The sequence below is a fragment of the Fusarium proliferatum genome (genome assembly GCF_900067095.1).
Source record: "Fusarium proliferatum ET1 genome assembly, contig: FPRO_scaffold010, whole genome shotgun sequence".
Lineage (NCBI taxonomy): Eukaryota > Fungi > Ascomycota > Sordariomycetes > Hypocreales > Nectriaceae > Fusarium > Fusarium proliferatum.
This window is the reverse complement of record NW_022194799.1, coordinates 901,464-924,625: the sequence shown is the minus strand read 5'-3', so window position 1 is coordinate 924,625 and position 23,162 is coordinate 901,464. Positions and strand designations below refer to the sequence as shown.

Here is a 23,162-nt window from a genome sequence, read left to right as displayed (position 1 = left end):
TTTGTGTACGCATCTTACAGGGGACTCATCGGCTGGAAATTGTCTTCCCTGTGGTGCTCACTCCATGCTCAACATCAAGACTAAGGACGAGCTTAGCAACTATTAATCGTTGTTTTAGAGCTTTTAACCACCATACAGAATCTGGGTACCTCTGTATCTTTCATCATTCTGACAGGGGGCGGTACAGTAACGGGCTGTACGGTGCATAACTGTTGAGCTGAAATGGAGCTCAACGCAACACAAACGGTCAAAAGTGTGGTCGTGCCGCACTCAAATGAGCAAAGAGCAACTTTGTCGTATTTCACTTTTATTTCTCAGGGTGATGTTGCGCGTGTCATTTGCCTTGGAGTCCCATTTGACAGCCGCGGTCAGTCAACATGGTGTGCCGTATACCACTAGCGGCCCTCTCCCGAAAGCTCTCTGCACCAATAATATATCATCTTGACTCTTTCGTCCCACTACCTAAAGTGTATAACCCCTGGTAATATCAAGATAACCCGTTTTGTAGTCATTATGTCGGATCCCTCCCGCATTTCTAGGATATGCGGCTATTATGACGATCATTTTACAGTTTGACTAGCGAATGGCCCAATCATCTCTATCGGAGGGACAAAGCCCAATGTTATACTATTGGTTACTCTAAAGATCATGCTGAAGGGGGAGGACTTTCATGCACTCTTCAGAGAAAAGACTGGGGTTGATATGCGGTCGTTGGCATGTTTCGGAGATGTTGAAATGATGACGGAGCGAGTAAGTGGCCAATGATGGGGTTTGAGGTCTCACATAAGTCCCTTACTGCGGTCGGAAGGGGAAATTGTCAGATTGTGTTGATATCCCCTCACATCCACCGAGCCGGGTATTTGTTTGACTTGATGTAGTTTCCCCAATATTCTCCGGAACAGATACCTTTTAGGGTAGAAAACATTAATCTTCCTCGAACTACGACTCCCGATAGTTGAGGCAATGGCTGGTTTGAGCCAAGGCCATCAACGTGCTCTCCTCCCTGCCACCGAATTTCCCTCTGCCCCTATACCCCGCGTCGTCCTCCCGCGCTACCCCAGAGTCGGCGTCACGACTGCCTGTGAAACCTGTCGAAAGCGAAAGATCAGGGTTAGTATCTCAGATCCGCGTACAAACTGGTATCTAACCGTTCATAATAGTGCAGTGGGAATCGACCAAGCTGTAAAGGCTGCATCCGCGCTGGGTCAGACTGCAACTATGCGCCCGTAAATAAAGATCACGAGTTGCGGCAACGCTATGAGCATCTGCACACTGAAAAGACGGAATATAAAAGGCTTGTCGACTTGCTACGGTTACGAGACCACAAAGAAGCGGATGTCATTCTTGATATGCTACGCCAAAACACGAGCGTACACGAGGTTCTTCAACAAGTTGAACACGGTGATATGCTGTGCGAACTGTCCCATGTGTCTGAAGACAGGTATACTACGTTATTTCCTATTTCTTGATCCCGTGAATTCCCCGAATTTTCTTGCCTTGTGTAGAGGAAGGAACCTGTAACTGACCTGAGCTCAGAGCATGTAATGACTCGAGCTGGTTGCGGACCATCGACAGCCGTCGCCCGCTGTCAGCTGATAGCGACTGAGCCAGCTTCTCGAATACCCTTCCCAGACTTTGCCTTCAGCCATCTCCCCAGGACCCATCCTTTTGCATTGCTGCATTATCTCAGCTTCGTCGCATGAAACTCTCCGAAAAGGGCAGAACGACAACTGGCAATCAAGTTTTTCTATTCAGGATGAAATATTCGGACAAATTTCAGTGAATGGTCTACTGAGATAGCTAGCTTACAAGGCGACGTATGGACTATGGCGGGCTTGCTAGAGACTAATAATCAACATCTTGGCCCGATACTGGTATCACCTTTGTGCTAAATTAGGCTCAAACTGCGAATCATTAGCAGCTAAGAAAAAAAGAACTATTTTTATAATGCTGAAGCTTTTTGCGATTATCAAAGCTAGTCTCGGGATTAACAGAATATAAATTCTGCTGTAAAGTCTAACCGTCCAAACGTTGTTAGATTGGGCACTGTCAGCAAACTCATGAAGAAGAAACTGATGCTTCGATCCCTGTGCTTGGATCAACGACTTTATGGAGGTCTGTTTTTATACTTTGACGTGTATGCTAGGTCATTCTGTCGCTTACACCAAGTTTTGATGGTCGTTTGGTGTCCGGGGCGAGAGTGGGGCCGGATCCGGCACCAATTCCGTTGTCCAGATACGTATTCATCTTGGGGAACCGAAAACCCGACGGTTGCACTGAAGACTGCAAAACAGCAATGATGGCTCTAAAAGTCTGTTACATATCGTTATAGTTTTGGCGCTAGTGGCAACACAGCGTACCGTTGAGGAATTAATCTGGTGAGCAGCTCAGGAACACAATTCCGTGAAAAAGTTGTCTTCCTCCTCAGCCAATCAAAAGAGAGACCTAACGGGCAGTCTTGGGGCTCAGAGCAATGACATCAAATGACCCCGGCCTGGCCTGACAGCTCACTCAAAGTGCCGACGCTGATAACGATTTGCCAGCTAAGGCAATCTCATATCATCAGAGTAAGAGAGATAGTCCTTCAACATCATAAATAAAGCAATCGATACAGCAACAACTGGAGTATTTCCCCATGGAGAATTCGGAGACGGGCTGATTACAAAGACTGTTGTAACAATCGCGCAATATGCCTTGGTCCAATGTGGGTTCAACCTCCACCGACGTCGGATTACCAAGCCAAATTGAGCTGTACAATGAATAATCCATCCAATCCCCAGAAAAGGGAACCCCTCACTATGCCGTAGCTCTACAGATGTAGTATTTGTAACCTCATATCATCATATAAAGTGCCATTCCCCTCATCCAAGCTCAATCCTCGTATCTACACGCTATCAATTAATGACATCGCGCATCACCCAATTGGGAAAACAACTCTTCACAATGGCTCAAAAGACCAAGACCGACATCACCCTCTACACCACCAACACGCCCAATGGCATCAAACCCTCTATCCTGCTCGAGGAGCTGAACCTCGAGTACAAGGTATTCAATCTCTCACTCTCCACACTTATGAGTATCACTAACAGTCTCAGGTGTATCCCATCAAGATGACCGAGAATGAGCAGAAGGAGGAGTGGTTCCTCAAGATCAACCCCAACGGTCGCATCCCTGCTCTCACTGACACTCTCGACGGCAAGCAGATCCGCGTTTTTGAGAGTGGTGCTATGTTGCAGTACCTTGTTGATCGCTACGATAAGGATCACAAGCTTTCGTTCCCTCATGGGTCTGCTGAGCATTGGGAGATGACCAGCTGGGTGAGTTTTCGCATTCGTACGTACAGTCAGATCATTGCTAACAGCTCGCAGCTCATGTGGCAGATGGGTGGCCTCGGTCCCATGCAGGGTCAAGCCAACCACTTCAAGCGTATGTTCTCACTCATCCATTCCATAGTACTATATTGACATATGCAGGCTACGCTCCTGAGAAGATTGAGTACGGCATCAACCGCTACACTAACGAGACCCGTCGTCTCTACCGCACCCTCGACACTCATCTCGCCCAGACAGAATCCGGCTACATCGTTGGCGACAAAGTCACCATCGCGGACATTTCCATCTGGGGCTGGGTCTCCAGCGCAAGTGAGTCTCACATCTCCCCTGCATCATCACCGTTCTCTAACACCCAACAGAATGGGCTGGCGTTGATCTCTCCGAGTTTCCCCACCTTGAGAAGTGGCTCTACAAGCTCCTCGAGCGTCCTGGTTTCGAGGCTGGTCGTCATGTTCCTACGCGCCACACAGCGTTTGAGCTGGCCAAGCTGAGTGAGGAAGAGCTTGAGGCTAAGGCTAGTGCGTCCAAGGCTTGGGTTCAGGCTGGTATGAAGGACGATGCGAAGAAATAAATAATGACAGCATAAATGAAGCGTAATACATTCTGTTTTGACTATCTCCCGACGTATCTGGAACTATCTTACTTCTTCACAACAGCCAGCTGGCTTCGGACTGGCACGTTCTCCTCCCTACCAACCTCGGGGAATCCTTCAACTTTGACACCCTTGCGGAAGATAACACAATGCGTCGAGCCTCCAAAGTGAAACATTCCCGTCTCCTGCCCTTTCTTGACGTGCTGTCCCTCCTTAACGGTAATCTCACATGTACTAACCTCATCCATACCAATACCAACGAACGCAATGAGTCCAATTGCCGGCTCATCAGCCTCGATCAGAATGATAGCCCTCGTCGCCAACGCACTCAGATATCCCTGACTCTGCGATAATCCCGCTGACGAGATCTCTGTGGATCCAGGTTCGCCTACACCTTCGAATAGAGGCTCGCTGAAATACGTACCGTCTTGGACGAAGGCACGCACAACCTTACCAGAGACGGGAGTGTGCCAGCGGTGATAGGAGAGGGCGGACAGGAAGGCTTGGTAAATCGTTCCGCCGGCGAATTTCTCAGCGAGAGGATCATGAGCCAGCATGTCAAGGATAGAGTAAGGTTGGCCCTTGGCGAAGAAACGATCGCGAAGTTTCACGTCGCGTTCGATGTTGTAGACGCGTGATTCGCAACAGTTGGCGATGACGAGGTCGTCATCTGGTGAAGCGACGGGACGGGCACTGTCGCGAACCTTGCGAGTGAAAAAGTCTACCAATGTGAGCTATGGTTCATGGTGGTGAGGTTTTTGGCTTACCATCCCAGGACTTGAAGCCGTAGTATTTGGCTGATGGATCACACTCAAAGACCTCCTCAAACTTGAAGTTCGTTTTGTTGGGCTTGTTGGCGACCTCGACGAGGTCATTCAGGCCTACTGGGCCGAACCAGCCTTGTTTGTGATCTCCAAGAACCTTGGCAGATTCAGGCGTCTATCTGTCGTCAGTATGACTCTCTCGATAAGTCATGTGGATCAACATACCAGGAGGAACTTGCCCCAGTGGTTGAGAACCTTCTTCAGCATCCGATTCACGTCAGGGTCCAAAAACGCGGCGTAACCACTATCTCACTCGTCAGCAATCACCTCTCAATCCCGTATCTCATTAAACTCACCTAGGCGTTCCCATGGGATAGTCAAAGATGGCACAAAGCGGCACACCTACCATGCCCACACTCTCCGCCGCATCCGTCCACTCTGGCGCTGTGCTAAAAATGTGATTGAGCACCTGCAGCATATGCTCATAGTCTCTCAACTGAGGTGTTCCAGTAGGATCATTCTGATAAGGGTGTTTCTGGGGGATCTCTTCAAACATCTGGATGAAGTACATGTACACGCGGGGCGTCTTCTCGATGAAGTCCTTGAACTCTTGGAGAACGGGGGTGAGCTCTTTAGGGTTCTCATCGGCGTGCTTTGTGACGCGGCGCATGTACTCTCTGTGCACGCGATGGTCGGCGGGAAGCCATGCTCCAGGTCTGTAGTTGTTAGCACACGGCGATGCTGTGGTTGAGAATGTAGGTCCTACTTGTGAATCCGGTGCTTGGCGGGGATTTTATGATGATCTCCGTGTTGATGAACCATTGTCACTGATGCTATCTTGCACTGAAGCAAGTGTAAACATGTAAATGAATTCTAAATGCCAAGAAAGGTTCCAGGAGATCTCCCGATCTATATATAAATACCCCATAGTATACCCAAACCCAGATCGAACTCGCTCACACACTCTCTCTACGTCAGCATCTCGATGATGCAAACTAACAAGCCAAACTCCACACGCGGGCATTACCGCATCGCATTAGATCCGAATTACCCGTTTCTGGAATGCCGTTATCCGTACGCAATTCCCTGATAATTCTTCGTTTTAATAATGAGAACTGCATGAATTCACGCGAAATTTAAGGTGCCGATTTCCCGATTGAAACGCGTACAGCCAAAAGGTAATGATGACGTTGTGGGCTTTTTTGAGACCGGGTTTTCCGAAAAAGCTTCAGAGCTGAGGGGTAACTTGGTGATATTGGGGTGATGTCTCGTTAGAATAACTTGTTTCGATGTGGAATACCTGATATTCAGCTCGAGATGCTCAACCTTCATGCCAGACACAATCTTTGCAACATCGTGACGAGCAATCGTTCAAGGTTTCTTGGCACATACCTCTTAAGGCTCAAAGAAACAATAAGACCGTGAGGTCATTCACAGACACGACACAGCATCTAATAATTTAACGTCTTGTTATTGATGATTCACTCAACTTCGCTCTCCAAAACCTCTAATAACAAGATAACTGAGCAGGTTCCAGTCGCTAGAACCAACTCGCGCCAGCATCACCCTGACTCTCGCTCACTCAGTCAGAGCGCCCACCACAAGGCCCATCAAGTCTATCATCCCACTCCAGTTCATGTCCCTCCTCCTTTGGCAAGAATATAACAAGAAGTACCATTTTAACGGCAAAATCACTCAACTATCAAACCGCAAAACAAGAAGCTCAAACGCCGATAATTAAATACAAATACTGAAGGACTCCGGGAAAGACGTGTATCTCTCACATCACCAGATCACAGACAGCCTACCGCTTGAGCCTGTCAGGTCGGTGAATGCTTGACCTTTCCGCGAGTGAAGTGGTGTCTCGGTGACAAGGTCGCTATGTTTTGGTCCGGATGGGGTGGAACGGGTCGCTAAAGTTGTGACAAAGGGAATGGCAGTTGCGTCGCTAAAGAGATAGCAGGCTGAGTTGGTATGATACGATTTAACACAATGGCTGAATGCAAGCAGATTGTAAAGGAAATTCGTTACGTCGTAAGTGTTGTCAGACACGTAGGGAAGGGAATGGGTATCCTCGATATCGTGGTTCCATCGAACATGGACAGGCTGGGTGAAGACTAAGTCTTTACATGACCACACAGCATCCGCAGCCTCCCTTGCTGTCGTCTTCAGCAGGTTGTGGCTGTTGCGGGTGTTGCTGCATTGGTCTTTCAGTAGACGGTTCCGGCTTCGATTGTTCTTGCGCTTGCGCTTGGGGTGCATTGGGTGCATTGGGAGAAAGAGGTGTTCTTGGGCTTGGAAGTGGGCTGTTCTGGGGCTTGTCCGAGATCTTGGGCATAGTGGAATATCCGCCAGCTCGTTGAGTTGGACTCTTTGTAGGCTCCAGCTTGAGTGGCCACTCGCCTTCTGGTGGTGATGCTTCTCGTTGCTTCTCGTCGGTCTCCTCAGAATTCTCTGCCTGATCGGCTTGATCCGGCTTGCCGAACTCGTTGTCGTTCAGCGGTCGGAAATCTTTGTCATAGACATCTCCAAACTTTCCTTCCTTCTCCCACTTCTCCTGTTGTAGGCGTCGGGCGACAGTTGGGAGGAGCTGCTGATCAGGAGGGAGTCGAGGATCGGGCTTGTACGAGTTGATCATCCACGGGGGATCGCCTTCAGGTGCCTTGTTTCCTGGTGACAATTCCCCAGATCGGGTCGAAGGTCGAGTCGAGATACTATTTCCAATAGAGCCAGACCTCGTCTTTGGTCGTCCCGTAGCTGCCGTGCCGGTCTTGGAGGGACCAGACGTCTTTCTTGGGCCAGTCGTGGCCTTCTTGGGCGAAGTATCGGTGGCGGTTCGTTTCGGTGCGGGTAAACTATTGTTGTGGTTGCTATTGACCGACATAGCGTCGAATCCCTTCATCATGTGTGCGCTTCCAGGTCGAGTCTTTTCATTTGTCAAATTCCGTTCATCGTCGGGGCTCTCGCTCGTTTTCCTCGATGCTCGCTCGAAACGATCAACAGATATGGGCGCTGGACTAACCTTGGCAACAGGAATGCGAGAGCCTCCTTTGTGGCTGTTTGAAGTGAAATAGGCATTGCTTTCCTCCTCCGCAATCTCTTCTGGAGTACGTAAATCCCACGATTCGCCTGCGATCTCGGGGCTTCGTCCTTCGACAGCTGTCGAGTTCTTTCGGGATCTAGGGCCATTTTCCGACGCGTCAGTACCACGGCGCATAGCGCTGCGGCTTCGGTCCCGTCGTTGCTTGCTGTGGTTGCGGGTTCTCGGAACAAATATGCCAGCAGCTTGAAGCTCTTCACTCTCTATCCTTGCCAGCTTGTCGCGGTGAATCCACTTGGAGCCTTCATCAACAACTACTACTTCTCGGTCGATAGGTACCGCATTGCGGCTGTATTCGTCTTCAGTTTGAGGGCCAAAGGTTTGTCCCCAAGAGTTACCGTTCAAAGCCGGGGTAGTTTTGGATTCACTGATGTAGCGCGCTCCCGCTCCGTCAACAGAGTTGTGGAGTTTGGCACTCGAAAGGTTATCGTGGGAGTTCACTTTTCGGCCAACTCGGTCCATGCCCGAGTGGTAAGAGTTCGAGTTACCATTTTGGGTAGTAAAATGGTTCTTTTGAGGATAGTCATGGTTCGTGCCAGCGTTCATGTCATTATCAAAATCCTGGCAAATCATCAGCAATCTCGCCCTGACAAAAATTGGGGTAGCGGCCGTCATGTGGCAACTCCCGTGCTTCGTACCTCCTTCTGGGGCATGTTGTATCCCCACGAGTCTGAATGACCATGACTGCTGCGCGGCGGAGTAATGTTCTCGGTTGAGGTCGGAGCGGGTGCCATTGTGGCCATATTGATGGCGCCCGCGACCTCTCGAAATAAGAGATTTGAGGATGCGTGGAGGGCGGCAAACAAGCGGCGTTTGTTCTGAGATGTTGATGATCGAAAGTGGAATGATGTCGTTGTCAATGCTACCTGAATTTGAGGTAGCAACTATTGATTAAAGGAGAGGTATTGTTCATAGACGCAAGCGGCGGTGCGTATGCGGGTCGGGATAAGTAACGAAGGATCCGGTGATAAAGGGGCGGTTTAGATGGCGAAGAGAAGTCGCTAAGATAACTTTTGGTGGATGGAATAACGGGATAGACTTTGGGTCAGCCAACAATCAAGATATCGTCGTCACAGAGATATCATGGCTGGGACGATGAAGGCGCGTCGGGCTCCGAGAGAGCTGTGCAGAGAAGAGAGGGTAGAACAAGAAGACAAAGAAAGATGATCCATGGGAGATTTCCATGAGGGGGGCTGGTTGGTTAGGCTGGCAGATTGGAATTGGCACTGTGTTGGCGGGCAGCACCTGGATGAAGCCTGCACCTGCGCCTGCACGGCCCCTCAGCCGGGCTAGATCCCCTATTAGCCCCCTGTACGGAATCAGCGAGCTCTAAGTGGGCTTTGACGGAAATACAGCTGTGATTTGACAAGGACAGGAAGAAGGAAAGCTCATGTGGCTACGGAGTAGGTTCAGATGGGATATGAGTTTGACTGATGGAGAGACATTTCTTACGAGGCAGGTTAGAGCTTGTTTGTGGGTGACTTGGAGAGGTGCAAGCCTAGAACCATTCTCCAATACGAGCGAGGAGACATGATTACGCCACGCACGCACGCTTCATGTACAATCAACACAGACCATCCATTGATATCCATAGCATTGACAAAAGAAAAGCTCAGATAAAAGCATTCGTTCAATTATAGAAGGCCCCCAGGCCATCATACATACAGTCTGCGGTAAGCCCGCCTCAGGGAGAAAGAAAACACCGAACCCTCATATAAGGTGTCAAAACAAACTCAGCAAAAGATATCCTGAATTTATGCAAATTTACCCAAGTCTTTTTGTCATCCAGGATCAAGGTCCTGAGTTTTCTTTCCTCTCCTAGGCCCTGTCCCCTTAGTTGCCGCCGCCGGTTGTTTCATTCTGATTGCTCAATGGGCAAAAGGGAGAAGCTCGCGAGTGGAAGGGGAATAAATCAACGTTTCCCCTGATGAGAATAAGCCGCGCCAGGGTTCAGGAAGCCACCGACAGGGGCTCATTTGATGAGGCCGGGTCTTTTGTTGCTTTTTCCTCACCTGTGAAGCAAGGAATTGCTTGGTCACGCATCATGCACCACAAACGAATCTTAACGTTGGAAATAGGCACGGATACACGCTCGCAGCAAATCATCGAGCCCTCTTGTTATTATAATTCATCTGATATGGGGAGAAATCGGCCTCTCCTAACTCAATGAGTTGATACCGAGATTAGCTTCCCTCCAAAAGCCTGGCCCGTTGCGCTGGGAATGGAACGTTGTCAGCTGGCCCTGTCGATGAATTGACAGGGGATGTATTAGCACCTACGAATCAATGCCTTGTGAAAGCTTTAAGTTTCTCATTAAGTACAAGGGGGGAAGAAGCAACGAAAACAACAATAACTGCCAAACGTCACAATCTCCGTCCAATCCCCAAAGATGAAGTCATTGCGAGAGAACAAAGAATAAAAGCAAGAAAATGACAAGCAATGCCTAGGTACCTTAAACGAGACGGGAAGAAGTTGGCCGCCACAAGGTGAAGAGGTTGCCATTTAGGGTCCTTTTAGTGCTTCTAGTGCTCATTAGCGGGACACTGTCTGTGCACTGTACTCTGCTTTTGACACGGTCCCACAGAACTCAACGGCACTTGTTTCTCCAACATCTCGGTTCATTATCGCAGCCTCCGTCACTGATAAAATTACGTAGCATTCTTTTTCCTTGCTGGCACCATCATCCCTTGTTGATTCCTGCGGCGTTGTCTGTGCTTTGACGTTGACAGTTATCCGCTGCGATAATACTCTTCAGCCTTGATTTGGTGTTGAGTGAGAGAGAGCCTCCATTCATTGATCCACCATCATCTGCGCTGCATCCTGCACATCATCCTCGCATTCCCGGGCACAAGCGAGACGTTGAACCTCAATTCAACTCAGGGACGACAAAGAAACTTCAAAGCGTGCTTTGGACGGACGCTTCCGTCTCGGAGCTACACTAATCTCCCCTGCAGTTGGAATCTCAACAACTTGACATGGGTTTGTCTTCCATTTTCTCAATGGGACCGAGAATTTGTCTTAGACAACTCCGCAATCGCATGGCTGATGGTCTCCATCAAAACTCATTCCTCACAACTCACAAACGCTAGCATTTACACTTTCGGTTCCTGAGTTTAGACAAAGTCAACCAAATCCTTGGGTTCAGTTCAACGTTGGAGTAAACGATTTCCATTTCCGTCGACGCCATGGCAGCTGTCATGAGGAGAAGGACCAGAATCGTGTGTATCTCAGATACCCACAATTGCCAGGTCAAGCTCCCAAAGGGTGATGTTCTCATTCACGCTGGAGATTTGACCAACCGAGGGAGTCACGCAGAGGTCTGTAGTACTGGCCCATATGCTCCTGATGGTCATACAAAGCACCGAGGCTGATCTCTTTTCAGCTTGCCAAGACAGTTGCTTGGTTGGAAAAGCAGGACTTTGAGGCCAAAATCGTCATCGCTGGTATGCCTCCTCATGGGACAGTGTAGCAGCCTCTGACTGTGACCATCAGGAAATCATGACCTTACTCTAGACCCAAATTTCTACGCTGAGCATGGTCTCTACTTTCACAACAAGAATCCGCAGTCTCATGACGAGTGTCTACGACTGTTCACGTCTTCGCCTTCGATAACGTACCTCTCTCACGAATCAACCACTGTCCGCCTCAAATCATCATCGGGGCCGCGTACGCAATTCAAAGTCTTTGGATCGCCTTTCTCTCCACGTTTCGGGTTATGGGCGTTTTACTACGATGCTCCTCAGAATCCCAGCCACTGGTCAGATCTGACGTCGCTTTGGCAGTCCATACCACTTGATGCAGATATTGTGGTGACGCACACGCCTGCAAGGACGCATTGCGATGAGACTGATGAGCGTCGCGCTACTGGCTGTGAAGCTCTTCGACAGGCGCTTTGGCGAGTGAGACCACAGCTTGCTGTCTGTGGCCACATTCATGACGGAAGAGGTGCTGAGAGAGTGAGGTGGGATCTCAGTTGTCGAAATGTCGCCTATCAAGAAGAGAGTGTCGTACGCTGGCAAGACCCTGGCGAATGCAATAACAAAACCTGCCTCATAGATCTGACTGGGAAGAAGGCCCCGTCTCTTGCTAACGATGGCTCCCATCCAGGTCGATATGGGTCAAGTATGAGAGAGCCTGACGTAACGGACGTCCGTCATTTCGTTGACTCAGCAGAAAGCTCTCTATACAACTTCGGATCTGGCTCAGCAGATATACACGCCTCTCATGGCACTATCGGATTGGGAGGGGATCCCGCCTCACCACGGAGCGACCAGGAAGCTCTCGCTGGGAGGATGGGTCGTCGAGAGACGTGTGTGGTGAACGCAGCGATCATGAAGAGTCGATATCCCCACATAGGAGGGAAACAGTTCAATAAGCCCATCGTAGTAGACCTAGATCTCCCCATCTGGGAGGACGAGAGCCATATCGAAGCCCCGTGATTCGCTCCCCGCTTACCCTAGACTCAGGCTCGTGTTGATGCCCAACGAACCGTGTTGGGAAAAGAGAGATGGCCTCAAAGAAAGACGAAGCGAGAGCTTTCTTGATAAGTTTATTGCAGACGGTTGTGGGCTACTGATATGTTTACTACGCTGTGACGCACCATCTGCATTATGCTGGATCGGGATGCAATTGATCGATATGGTGGTATTCGTCGTGAACCAACATTGGGTAGCTTGGAGTCGTAGTCGGATCCAACGGATGAACTGTAATGCAGTCGTAGTACATGAACGTGGTCCCAATGGTTGTTCGAGGTGCGGAGGAGTGAGAGCTAATTGAATCTTCAATCGAATTAAAACCTTGTTCTCATCAATGTATTACGATGTCGCGTCATGTATTTGCCATGTAGTGACTCGTCTTTAGATGGCTACCCTAGACTTGAGCTGAGGCCCACGATCAACTCTCAGACTTCAAGGAACAGGTCCCCAACATCAGGGGATGATCAATCGCATGAGCCAGTCACGTACCTTTCCCACCAATGCTAAAGCTGGCATCTACTGGATCTTGCGGTGAAGCCATTCCCCTCCCATTGAGACGCCAAGGAGACAAAGAAATCTCATCCCTTGGGACATGAAACAAGACCAGTCCAACGATAATCCTCCGCGTGCCTATAGCATTGACATCAGTCAAAACCTCTCCTTGCTCAATCATGGTCGTCCGAGTTACAGAATCAAAAAGGGATCCAATCCAAACAAACAAACCAATTGAGCCTGATGCTGCAGGGAGCCAACAGGGCTCCGCCAAGAGGGGCGCCATATCCTCACATTTCATTCCTGCTCACCGCCAGTCTTTGTCGTGATACCCTCAGCCCAATAGCGTGGCTTGGGAGCCTCGTGTTTTTTCTATCTTGGGAGCGGCGAAGCCAAGCATTCTTGTCTCTTTTGAGCCTGAAGCCTGAAGACTTTACAAGAGCTAGATCAGGTACGGTAGTTCAACCCCGCGTTTACCGCTCGGGAAGAAGCAAAAGAATTTAAAACATGGCAGACGATGATCTGTCCCGGTACAGGCCCTTGAGGCATTTGACCGACGCGGGTGCAGGCGGGATGTTCCCTGGAGTTTGGGAGGTCATTAACTAGACGCGTGCGAGGGGTCATGACATCGCCAATCGCGGGATCGCCAAAGGGTATCGGTATCGATCGAGCTGTAGAGTTGGTGCCAGATGGATCAAGTTTACAATAACTAAGGTATACTATGTAGAACATTCTTGGGCTCACATGGTGGATATCGTCAATGATCCAGCTTTGTCTCTTCAAAACTTGGAAACCTGATCTTGACACAACAAAAAAAGCCGGATCCAAGAATTTGACGTCTGGTAAAGAGCACACCCACGTGGTGCCTTGCCCTCCATCGCAAGCTACCGAACAACGTCAAGGAACTCGTGCCGGGCCACACGCTTGGATTTTCTGGCCCTAACGTCAACCGTATGATCGTGGTACGTCTTGTATGTCATTGCGCTTGAGAGACGAGAACGACGGCGTGTCTCGCAAATGACTGTCGTGGAACGGGAATTCAATGTTTGTATTCTCTGAAGCTTCAGAGGCAGAACTCTTCTAGAACCTTGCTGCCACTCAGGTTTCATCTCTCACTCAGCTTGTAGCTCTACGCAGTAAGCAGCCGCAAAGAGGTACTTTGGCGCTTCATCCCAGGGATAAGCCTAGAAGCCCGGGCCTGTGATCCCCAAAAGCCACATGCTGCGATCAGATTCAAGCACCGGCCTTGCCTCGAGACGGCTAGATAGCTCTCGTGAGGAGGGTCCTCTATCAATCGTTGCCGTCTGCTATACCTATCAGAGACGTGCACCCTCCACGCTCCTTACTCAGTTGGGAAGCAACCCCCTGGACAAAACTGTCGATGATCTTCCCTGACTTTCGCTCGTTCTGGCGGTGGCCCTGGGTTGGCTTTGTCTTTCCCCAGGTTGGTCTTCTGTTTGTTCAGATGCCCGGCTGTAACCTGGCCTGATACGGAGGCCTGGAGAGTCTTACGCGTGCTGAGCTGATCCTGATCTTACTGACATATGGAGGAATGTGTGATTTAGCCTAGAGCTGAACAGTCCATTTGGGAAAAAGCCCTCATTCAGAGACAGAGATGCTTATCTTGATTGGTCGGCGTATCACAGAGATGTGATCAGATGCAGAGCCCGTTGGCGGCCCCGCCCTCTCCCGAGATGGGGGAGAACTATCCAATCACGTACGAGACATCAGGCCTTCTTTTTCTGTCCTTGTTCAGCCCAACGGCTTCTGGGCCATGACGCTGATGACCACGAGTCTCTGATCTGGGGGAGCATCTGACTATTTGATCGTTCATCGGGAATGGAAAGAACATCATTAACTTTTGTAGTGGAAACAAGGTGATTTGTGGTTCGTTCACTCATCACAGCTCGTCACACAGGCGCTTATGAGTGGGAAAATATAGGCGGGATGTGATGGATTCTGCAGCACCGTAGGACTCGAGTCTTCTCTTGGATGGTGTCATGCAGAGAAACAGAATGCCCCTCACCACCATCTTTGGACATTTCCTCTCTGGTTTATTGGTCTTTGTCAGCTTGTGTCCACTACCTCTCTGCAGGTCCATCTCCTATCGGATGAGGAGACCATAGAGAAGCCTTCTGCAGGAATGCTCGTGTGTCTGGCCGGTGTAGCATCCGCATCATGATACTGTTCATAAAGCTATCACTCCACATGCGCTTCACCCGTGGTTTGCTCATCGTGGGGGTATCTCACTGTGGAGGCATCTCTCAGCGTTTCTTAACCCTTCACCGAATATCTCGCTCTCGAATTCATCATTGTTTATTATCATGAGCCTCCAGGACATTGATCAAAAAGCCATAGCAACGAGATTCTGTATCCACAGAGAGCGGGCTGCAGGGTGAAGCGAGATTCTAAGAACGTCGTGCAACTTGGAAATGCAGGCCTCGTGATGCCATGGCCTGCGCCCACTATCACTATCCGGCACCACAAGGGGTCTCTATTCAGGGATGTCTGCTGCAGCAGGTCGCCTATTGCACTAGATTGATGAATAGAATCGCGCGCTACCAGAATTACAAACCCATCGTGGAGATGGTCTCCGTACCTTGCTGGAGCTTCTAGCTGCATCGTTTGATCAAGCGAGCTGAGCATCAAGCTAAAAAGCTCATGGGATGCTGTCGCTATAGTGATTACATGCAAGTTTCTTGAAGCAATTGACCGCCGCATGTATTCTCCGAATATCACCAGGGCACAGCTAGGGAGCTTGGCTTGTTCTTAGCTCCAGAGCTGTTGAGAGCTCAGGACGTCGATCCCTGGAGCTCTACACACCGAGTAATTGATCGACGATCTAAGTTTTTGTTCTCGTGGTGGGGGAATCATTTGCACTTCATGCCATCGTTCTCGGTGCAGGCATGATGCTGTCTTGCAATTCATGCCCAGATGGCCTCAGCGGTGTTCAGCCCAACGAGGAGCAAGCCAGTCAGCCCATAGATGTTGGTGATCCAATGAGATGGGGTGAGAGAACTTATCGACTGTTGAAAAGTGATAGGTCGTTGTTTGGGCTATGTATGTTTGCATTTTGGTCGTCCAATCTGAGAGAGGCTCCAATACACAAAGTAGCTTCACTTTGGTGTCGAGTTTGCCCTAGCATCGGTCCATTCTACCCTACTCTGCTTAGCCTCATGGAGATAGTTTTCAATCATTAGGTATTCAGCCTCGCTTCAAATGCTGAAATAGAAACCATCGTTCTCGCTCAGCACCGCCTCGTGTAAGCTCTTCAGCTGGCTTAGATACAGCTTTTGGTTGCTAAATTAGAGACGACACGCCAGTCATCAGCCTCACCGCCTCTGGCTTCGTCCCGCTCCCTCCCGCTTCCGTTCCCCTCCCGCTGGGCATCTTTCAGCTACCGATCGGGATCCGTGATGACCGTCCGTCGTCTGCAGTTAGAGGACCCGTTTCATCACGGGGGTTGATGAACGCCTGAGGCGTATCATGGGAACCGATGTTGCTTTTGCTGGGCCGATTGCATTGTCAGGATGTTCCTGGGCTGATACTTACAGACAAAGAAAGTTTACGGAGTCGTCGGATTGAGCAATGAACGAGCCAACTTTGTAGTGACATCTCCACTCGGACCCTGAATTGAAGATGGATGGATGATCTGGTGAGACCCGGAGCATCGGATGCCTCACCTCATCATACATGAACATTGTGGCTCATTCTTACGACGTTCGCACAAGCTATTCATCAGCTTTCATCAGTTACCGCGGGCTCCGAGGTAGTAGATACACCTTGGATCTGAAGAGATTGATTCAATTGAAGGGTCTTACTCGCCACTACCAGCCACTTCGATTAAAGAGGTACCTTTGTTGGAAGCTTTGTGCAACCGAAAAATCAGGTACCGAATTTTCGTACACCACCACGGAATCGCCTTCTACTAAGACTGATTGATTGATTATTCAAGGGGAACTACGGATGGATTCTTTCGGACATGGAGATTACTCAAATCCTGTAATTGATTGATCTAAAATCCGACACCGAATCTGACCCTGCATCCTTGAGAAGATGATCATAATCATGCTCAATCCGTTATTCGTTCTTCGGCTCACACTGATTCATCGCGCTCCGCGGCCGATTTCTCAGCCATTTCACGCAGCGAAACAGTGACGCGGTACTTGAGCGATAACCTGACTCACCATACCTGGTACACTTAGCTCCGTAGACCTCGCCACTGAGATGCATGTACCTCGACGTGTCTCGACTCGTAAGACCGCGTACCTCTTGCAAACCGCGCCACAAGCCCACTTGTCATTGAATCAGGTCTGCCAGCGAGCCATTTCAGTGCAAAGGGGCCCTAGGAGGCCGTACAATTGACCACTAACGGCCGGCGGACCTCTCACTAACCCGGTATACGTGCGGGCTGCCAGCAATTCCCGTCTGCTCTTGGCTGGACCGGGACTGGGACTCTCAGAGGCATTCGATGCCCTTCCATTGCCGGCTTTTCTAGCAGGATTCTCCATCGCTGCTACGCTACGCTATTCGCCCGAGGCCGCATTGCAGAGAGAAATCCCTTACCAAGCATCTCGCTCCGGCGTGTCAGTTCACTTGGAGAAGCTAGTCAGCTCATGATAAATCGCCATCGCCGCGTTCTCGAAAGGGGGCTAAGGGGGCGAGTTTTAAACTCCTGAAGTCTCTTTCAAGTCTCTTTACGGGCTTTAGAATCACAATTAAAGTAAAATCAACTCGCCACGTTCCTGATTCTTTGCCTTTTGGAGCAAGGGACGGAATCCCCTCACCCAATTGTTTTCCAATCTTCCATCGCAACTCGATTCTGCTCACTCCACCAAGAGATACGTACCATCGTTGCTCAAACAGGAACCTCAGGCAGGAAGTTCTTGGCACAGAAGAGGTACTTCCAGTTACAGCTTAGAAAACACCCAACCACCTCGTTACAAATACACGCCTCGCGAGTCAATCCATTTGTCTTGATTAGTAGACTTCAACTTGTCTGATTGACTCTTTTTTAAAACCAAGCTATTCAGAGTATTTCAGTCAAATTCATCAGGCCAAGTGACTCTTCGAGTCCCATAACCAAGTCACGGCTCACAAACTCCACCACAGCGAGACCAGACCACGACGGGACCGACTCCATCTCAAAGAGGGACTAACAAGTACCTACCTACGCATCTACGGCCGCTTACACTCTACAGCACCCCTCAGGGGACCACCTTGGACCAGCAGCGACCACTAGCAGCAGCTCAGGACCACGCACCACCAGACGACACAGGTGGACCGCTCTGACCGGCACCCCCAAAAACCAAAGGCGACCCTCCAGCAAGCCAGTCGTGGACCCCCTACTACCTGGCGTCTGATCGTCAACTCTAGTCTCTCTGTCCGCCGTCCTCTCACTATCGACCCTTGTACCAACGAATCACTCTCCCCTGTCGCTAGCCACGCTTTTGCCCGTGACCTCATCTGGCTCTTGTTCTTCAATAGTCAATACCCCAACGACTGCTGGTCTCCTTCTCCCGCATTGTTCCTCTGTTCCACTGTGGACGTGAACAACCAAACAACACCACCAAGTACTCACATCGTCACTTTCTCTCGTGTTCAGCAGCCGGCTGCTCACGTAAATAAATTCTTCCTTTTCTTTTCCCCCTCGCCTGCCAACTCTGGTCATTCGTTTGATCCAGTACTGCACTTGCAAGTATAGAGTACAAGTTTCTGCCTGGCTCTACGGTACCCTGCAAATCCGAGCACCCACTCACCTTGCTCTGGCGACGAGACTCACAAATACACCAACACCAACACCGCCCCCAAAGCCCAGACCACCTATCCTGCGACCGCCTCCTATCGCTGGACAACAACACCAATCCGGAGAATTCCAAACTTGGCCTAATATACATAAAGCCATCCAGCCCTGCCTTATCCCTTGACAGCCTCACCAAGATCCGCCAAAGCCTCGCCCTTCCGACGACCTTCGGATCGATGCAATAACAGCCTCACGATTACCATTTGTTAACCTATATACCCGACTTCAGCCCAACCGGTAGTTGAAAGCAATTCGCCCAACATGTCTACATCAACTCCTGACCCTTACGAAATCTTGGGTGTTGCCAAGGATGCGCAACTGCCCGAGATTCGATCTGCGCACCGAAAGCTCGTTCTCAAGTGCCACCCCGATAAGGTTCAAGACCCAACATTAAAGGCTCAGAAGCAGGACGAGTTCCAAAGGGTTCAGACCGCCTACGAATTATTGGCCGATGAAAAGGCACGAAAACGCTATGATGATCAGGCCCGGTTAGCAGAACTCCGCGAGCAGATGCGGGCAAAGGCTGCTGCGAGCGCATCAACTCGCCCTTCTGCTTCAGCCACCGCGAGCCCCTCATCAAGTCGACCTACGCCTACATCTACAACATATAAATACGAAATTCGCACTAATGACCGCACACACAAGACGGACCGCCAGCCATCGCCCGTCAGAGGTTATTCCTCTTATTCTCGTTCTTACGAGGATGAGCATCCTCGCGCTGCTGATATCTTCGAGGGAGTTCGAACTGTGAGAAGGGAAAAGTCTTATCAAGATAAGACTACAAAGCGCGAAGAGAGGGAGAGGGAGAAAGAATTGGAACGAGCGCGAGAGAAGGAGTATGCTCGAGAACTTCGTGAGAAGGAGCGTGAGCGTGAGCGACGACGAAGAGCCGACGAAGCCATTCGCCGTGCTGAGAAGGAGAACAAGGAGGCCGAGAAGGAAGCGCGACGTGCCGAGAAGAAGAGCCGCGATAAGTCTCGCAAGCGAGATACTGAGGAGAAGAAGCGACATAAGCAGCCTTACATTGAGACCTTCGATGGCGAGCCCATCTCATCAAAGTCTGAGAAGAAGAAGTCCAGCAAGAAGCACGATGAGCGACGCGAGCGTGATCGATCATCACATCGTGAGGAGGCCCCTCCCACGACAAGCTCAATGCACCCGCCACCCATTCCCGTGGAATACCAGGATAAGACCAACGCTGCACTTAACTACATCCAGGCCTCTAGAAGTAAAGGCTCATACGCTTCTCGACACATGGTGCAACCTCCCGCTCCTACTCCCCCTCCAGTCGGCTCTCCTTTCGCAGCTCCGGCTGATGATGACGATGCCCGTCGATCATCCGCCAAACCTAGACGCGGATCCACCGGCGAGAAGGCTTACAAGCCTGAGGTTGTCGATGATCCTATCGAGGCCACTCCTCCTACTGCTCGTCCTCATATGCAAAAGTCAGCCACAGCTACTGGCGTACCCACCACATCTCCTCCCAGACGGACGAATACTATGCCCAATGAGGGTTACAGTCGTCACGTCCCAGGCATCTCTCGAGCTCAAACCTTCAGTGGCGCATATCCTGAACCCGACCTCCGCGGCCGTGGCCGCACAAGGATGCAAGCTCAGGTCCCTGAGAGTGACGACGAGGATGAGTATGAACGTTACCGACGCGAACGTAAATCTCACCGCAGCAGCAAGAAGCACCGCTCTCCTGAGTCGCGTGGCGAACATGTGATGCAGTACCGAGTTAATGAAGGAGGCCGTACAACGCTACAAAACTCATACTCACGCGCCACCCCAGCCGAGGAAGCTTACGCATATTACCCCAGCCAACCCGGTATTCGCATTGTTGAGCGTCCCTCTATGCCTTCTCGCGATGCTAGCTACTCTGGTGGCTACTACCCCTCGAAGGTCAAGACTTCAAGTTACGGCGATGTGCAATTTAGCGAGTACCCATACCGTAACGAAGCCTATGCTGCCTAGACAGCTAAGTCGACCTCTCAGTGGATCGCACTCGGACTTTATTTCACGGCGTTTGACGCATGTATTCCACCATATCTGGTTTTATTTATCCTCTCAGCCTTGGCATTGATATTTGTTGTTCTATTGTTTCATACACCTGACGAAACGAAACATGTCTTATGAAATACGAAATTTACCTCGATCGCAGAAAGGCGGTTCGGGATGCGGGATGAACGGCGTGATGGGCAGTGTGGATGTTTTTGTTGTTTGCTCTTACCATTAGCTCCTGGCATCTGGAAGGGATTAGGATCACAGTGGAAACCCAAGTTTGCATAATAGACTGTGTGTTCTTGGCTTTGTCGCCGTGTGGTCTTTGTGACCTCAGGGCCAAATCATTGTACGTCGTTTGGAGTGCGACATGCATGGCATCGGAAGGGATGGCTCTCAGTATTTTCTTTTTTTTTACATATCATCATCGGCGTTGGGGATACCACACTCGCTCTGGATTCTCAGTTACTCGGTCTGAACGAGACACAGCAGATAGAGATGAGGCAGGCTGATACATGGCCTGGCTTGGTTAGAAATGAAGCTAATTCGCCTCACACTTTGATGTTCCTTATAGCTTGACGTGAATGTGACCTTGAACCAAGCCTCATGAGAGCAAGGATTCTAGAGATCTGAAACTGGGTTGTACATAATGAATATCATGTTGAAATACATTGTTCACTTCATTGGATTCATTTAAACTCAGACCGGGATTTCTGGCACCCAGCCTTGCTTGACCTTTGGAGCAAATAACCCCATCCATGGACGCAAACCACGTCTCATGACGACTTCTCATAAGTCAAGCCTTGTCTTCAACCTAACCTATAGCCATGAAATGATCCACCAATGCAAAGCTATTGGTAGCATTGTCGACCCAATCATTATGCACACATTACCCGCCGCCTCTGACAGCCTTTTGGCTGAGTTGAGACATGTGAAGTCCTCAGACTCACAGTGGCGACTTACAAGTAGGGGCACAAGCTGACAGCATTTCCGTGCCGTGAATTAATTAACGGTAATGATTGACTGTTTGTGATATCGCCACCAGCTTGAACGGGCGAGATCCGATACATCAGGCCGCATGTTGAGTCATATGTCAAACGTCCTGAGCTGCAATGGGGCGTCGGTGAGAGCTATTGTTCCCGTCGAGGCGGCCAGTATCCGAACAATACCCCACCAATCTACCTCAGTAACAGATGCGGGTACTTGACCCAAGCAAATGTATGCATCGGGGATAGATATTCGTGGAAAAAAATGCAGTTGAGGCGGGATCGCGTTTGCTTGCCGAGACCTTGACGGGAGAGAACCTCTCTGGGGAGATATCCCTGAGTGATAAAGCGTCGACGGGATCTATTTTGAGTCTGGTACATGGATCGAGGGGAGACGTACTTGGAGTAAAACAAAAGTATCGAAATGGCACGCCGAGTCTCGAGTCCCGATGATGTAGGTATGCCCAAGAAAGTTGTTTGACAGGATAAAGCTGGATAACGGTGCCGCGGAGGCATCCGGTGGACGAGAGACGCATTGATGAGGGGGCTGTGGTATCAGGACTGCAAATCACCGCTGACTATGTCATAATTGGCTTCTACTCTGGTGTCGTTCCGTTTACTTCCCTGAGAGAATGACCGGAGAGAGTGTCATTGCGGAAGATGACGAGGCAGTAACGGGAAGCGTTGTGAAACTGATGCCTGGTATGGGAAGATGAGGGCCTATATGATTGAGATATTGTAAAACCATGGCTGGATCGGCATCTCTAGCGATGTTGTGATGCCTGATCAGGGTGTCGAGCGAGTTGAGGTTGGCTATCTGTGGCAACGAGACATCAGGCGAATGGACAGGTACACCGAGGAAGAGGCTGTTACCTTTGCATTAGAGCTACGAGTATTCAGTGCAAGTGATTGCTTATCTAGTATATAGACCTGAACCCTTACTTATTTGGGAGAAAGGATTGTGATTGACACTGTCGCGATGTCAAATGACTGAAGTTGACTCAGCGTTAGCTTTAGGAGAGGCAAATGCCTCTCGAGTGACAATAAAACTCGGCTCGTAATGATTCAAGACTCTAATTGAGTACTGGGGGTATTTAGGTAAAACAAGTTTAGAGTGCATATACAGTTGTGCATTGGTGATGTATCTAGAATATCAGCAAACGCAACTTGTCGTGCACGAAGCCGTGCCCAAGCTCAACATGCGGATCGTACACATCATAATGGCGGCTACTTTTCACAAGTTGACGAATGCGCATGAGTAATCTCTTCGGAGCAATACACATTGGCCCGTACGTGTATATATCAGGACATTCTTCCCGTTATGGCGGAGACAATGTCCATCTTTCGTACCTAACCACTACCCGACCACTGACATCCGTATCTTTAGGAATTGATAGACTTGGAATGAATTGTTATTCCTATCCCATAAATCGAGTATACATATCGGCTATTCCTCCTTTCCTTTCCTTTTCTTCCTTCCTTTCTTCTCTTCAATTGTCATAGTGCGGCTCCCCCTGGCCGTGCTGTTTTTGTATTATATTTGGGCCTTGAGGGGGCGGCCCATGTCTTTCCGAGTCTTCTTGAAGATCATCTTGTTTGTTTACCCTTGGTCTACAC

At 49.8% G+C, this 23,162-nt stretch overlaps 7 protein-coding genes across 7 annotated transcripts; 4 read left to right on the top strand and 3 right to left on the bottom strand.

Moving 5' to 3' along the window:
• Positions 1–963: 963 nt before the first annotated feature.
• Positions 964–1,469, top strand: FPRO_11767 (uncharacterized protein; the record flags this gene model as incomplete). The annotated part of the gene is made up of 2 exons (XM_031221278.1): positions 964–1,110; positions 1,161–1,469. 2 exons carry the CDS (start codon positions 964–966, stop codon positions 1,467–1,469), a joined length of 456 nt encoding a protein of 151 aa, XP_031086853.1.
• Positions 1,470–2,943: 1,474 nt separating this feature from the next.
• On the top strand, positions 2,944–3,903 carry FPRO_11766 (uncharacterized protein; the record flags this gene model as incomplete). Its single annotated transcript, XM_031221277.1, has 5 exons — positions 2,944–3,045; positions 3,096–3,317; positions 3,369–3,426; positions 3,474–3,641; positions 3,692–3,903. 5 exons carry the CDS (start codon positions 2,944–2,946, stop codon positions 3,901–3,903), a joined length of 762 nt encoding a protein of 253 aa, XP_031086852.1.
• Positions 3,904–3,971: 68 nt separating this feature from the next.
• Positions 3,972–5,510, bottom strand: FPRO_11765 (uncharacterized protein; the record flags this gene model as incomplete). Its single annotated transcript, XM_031221276.1, has 5 exons — positions 3,972–4,645; positions 4,692–4,863; positions 4,914–4,992; positions 5,045–5,404; positions 5,455–5,510. The coding sequence occupies 5 exons, from the start codon at positions 5,508–5,510 to the stop codon at positions 3,972–3,974; spliced, it is 1,341 nt and encodes a 446-aa protein (XP_031086851.1).
• Positions 5,511–6,813: 1,303 nt separating this feature from the next.
• FPRO_11764 (uncharacterized protein) lies at positions 6,814–8,522 on the bottom strand (the record flags this gene model as incomplete). The annotated part of the gene is made up of 2 exons (XM_031221275.1): positions 6,814–8,349; positions 8,427–8,522. 2 exons carry the CDS (start codon positions 8,520–8,522, stop codon positions 6,814–6,816), a joined length of 1,632 nt encoding a protein of 543 aa, XP_031086850.1.
• Positions 8,523–10,973: 2,451 nt separating this feature from the next.
• FPRO_11763 (related to phosphoesterases) lies at positions 10,974–12,227 on the top strand (the record flags this gene model as incomplete). The annotated part of the gene is made up of 3 exons (XM_031221274.1): positions 10,974–11,105; positions 11,171–11,231; positions 11,281–12,227. 3 exons carry the CDS (start codon positions 10,974–10,976, stop codon positions 12,225–12,227), a joined length of 1,140 nt encoding a protein of 379 aa, XP_031086849.1.
• Positions 12,228–12,396: 169 nt separating this feature from the next.
• On the bottom strand, positions 12,397–13,041 carry FPRO_11762 (uncharacterized protein; the record flags this gene model as incomplete). The annotated part of the gene is made up of 2 exons (XM_031221273.1): positions 12,397–12,491; positions 12,753–13,041. 2 exons carry the CDS (start codon positions 13,039–13,041, stop codon positions 12,397–12,399), a joined length of 384 nt encoding a protein of 127 aa, XP_031086848.1.
• Positions 13,042–18,819: 5,778 nt separating this feature from the next.
• FPRO_11761 (uncharacterized protein) lies at positions 18,820–20,532 on the top strand (the record flags this gene model as incomplete). The annotated part of the gene is made up of 1 exon (XM_031221272.1): positions 18,820–20,532. The coding sequence occupies one exon, from the start codon at positions 18,820–18,822 to the stop codon at positions 20,530–20,532; it is 1,713 nt and encodes a 570-aa protein (XP_031086847.1).
• Between the last annotated feature and the right edge of the window lie 2,630 nt (positions 20,533–23,162).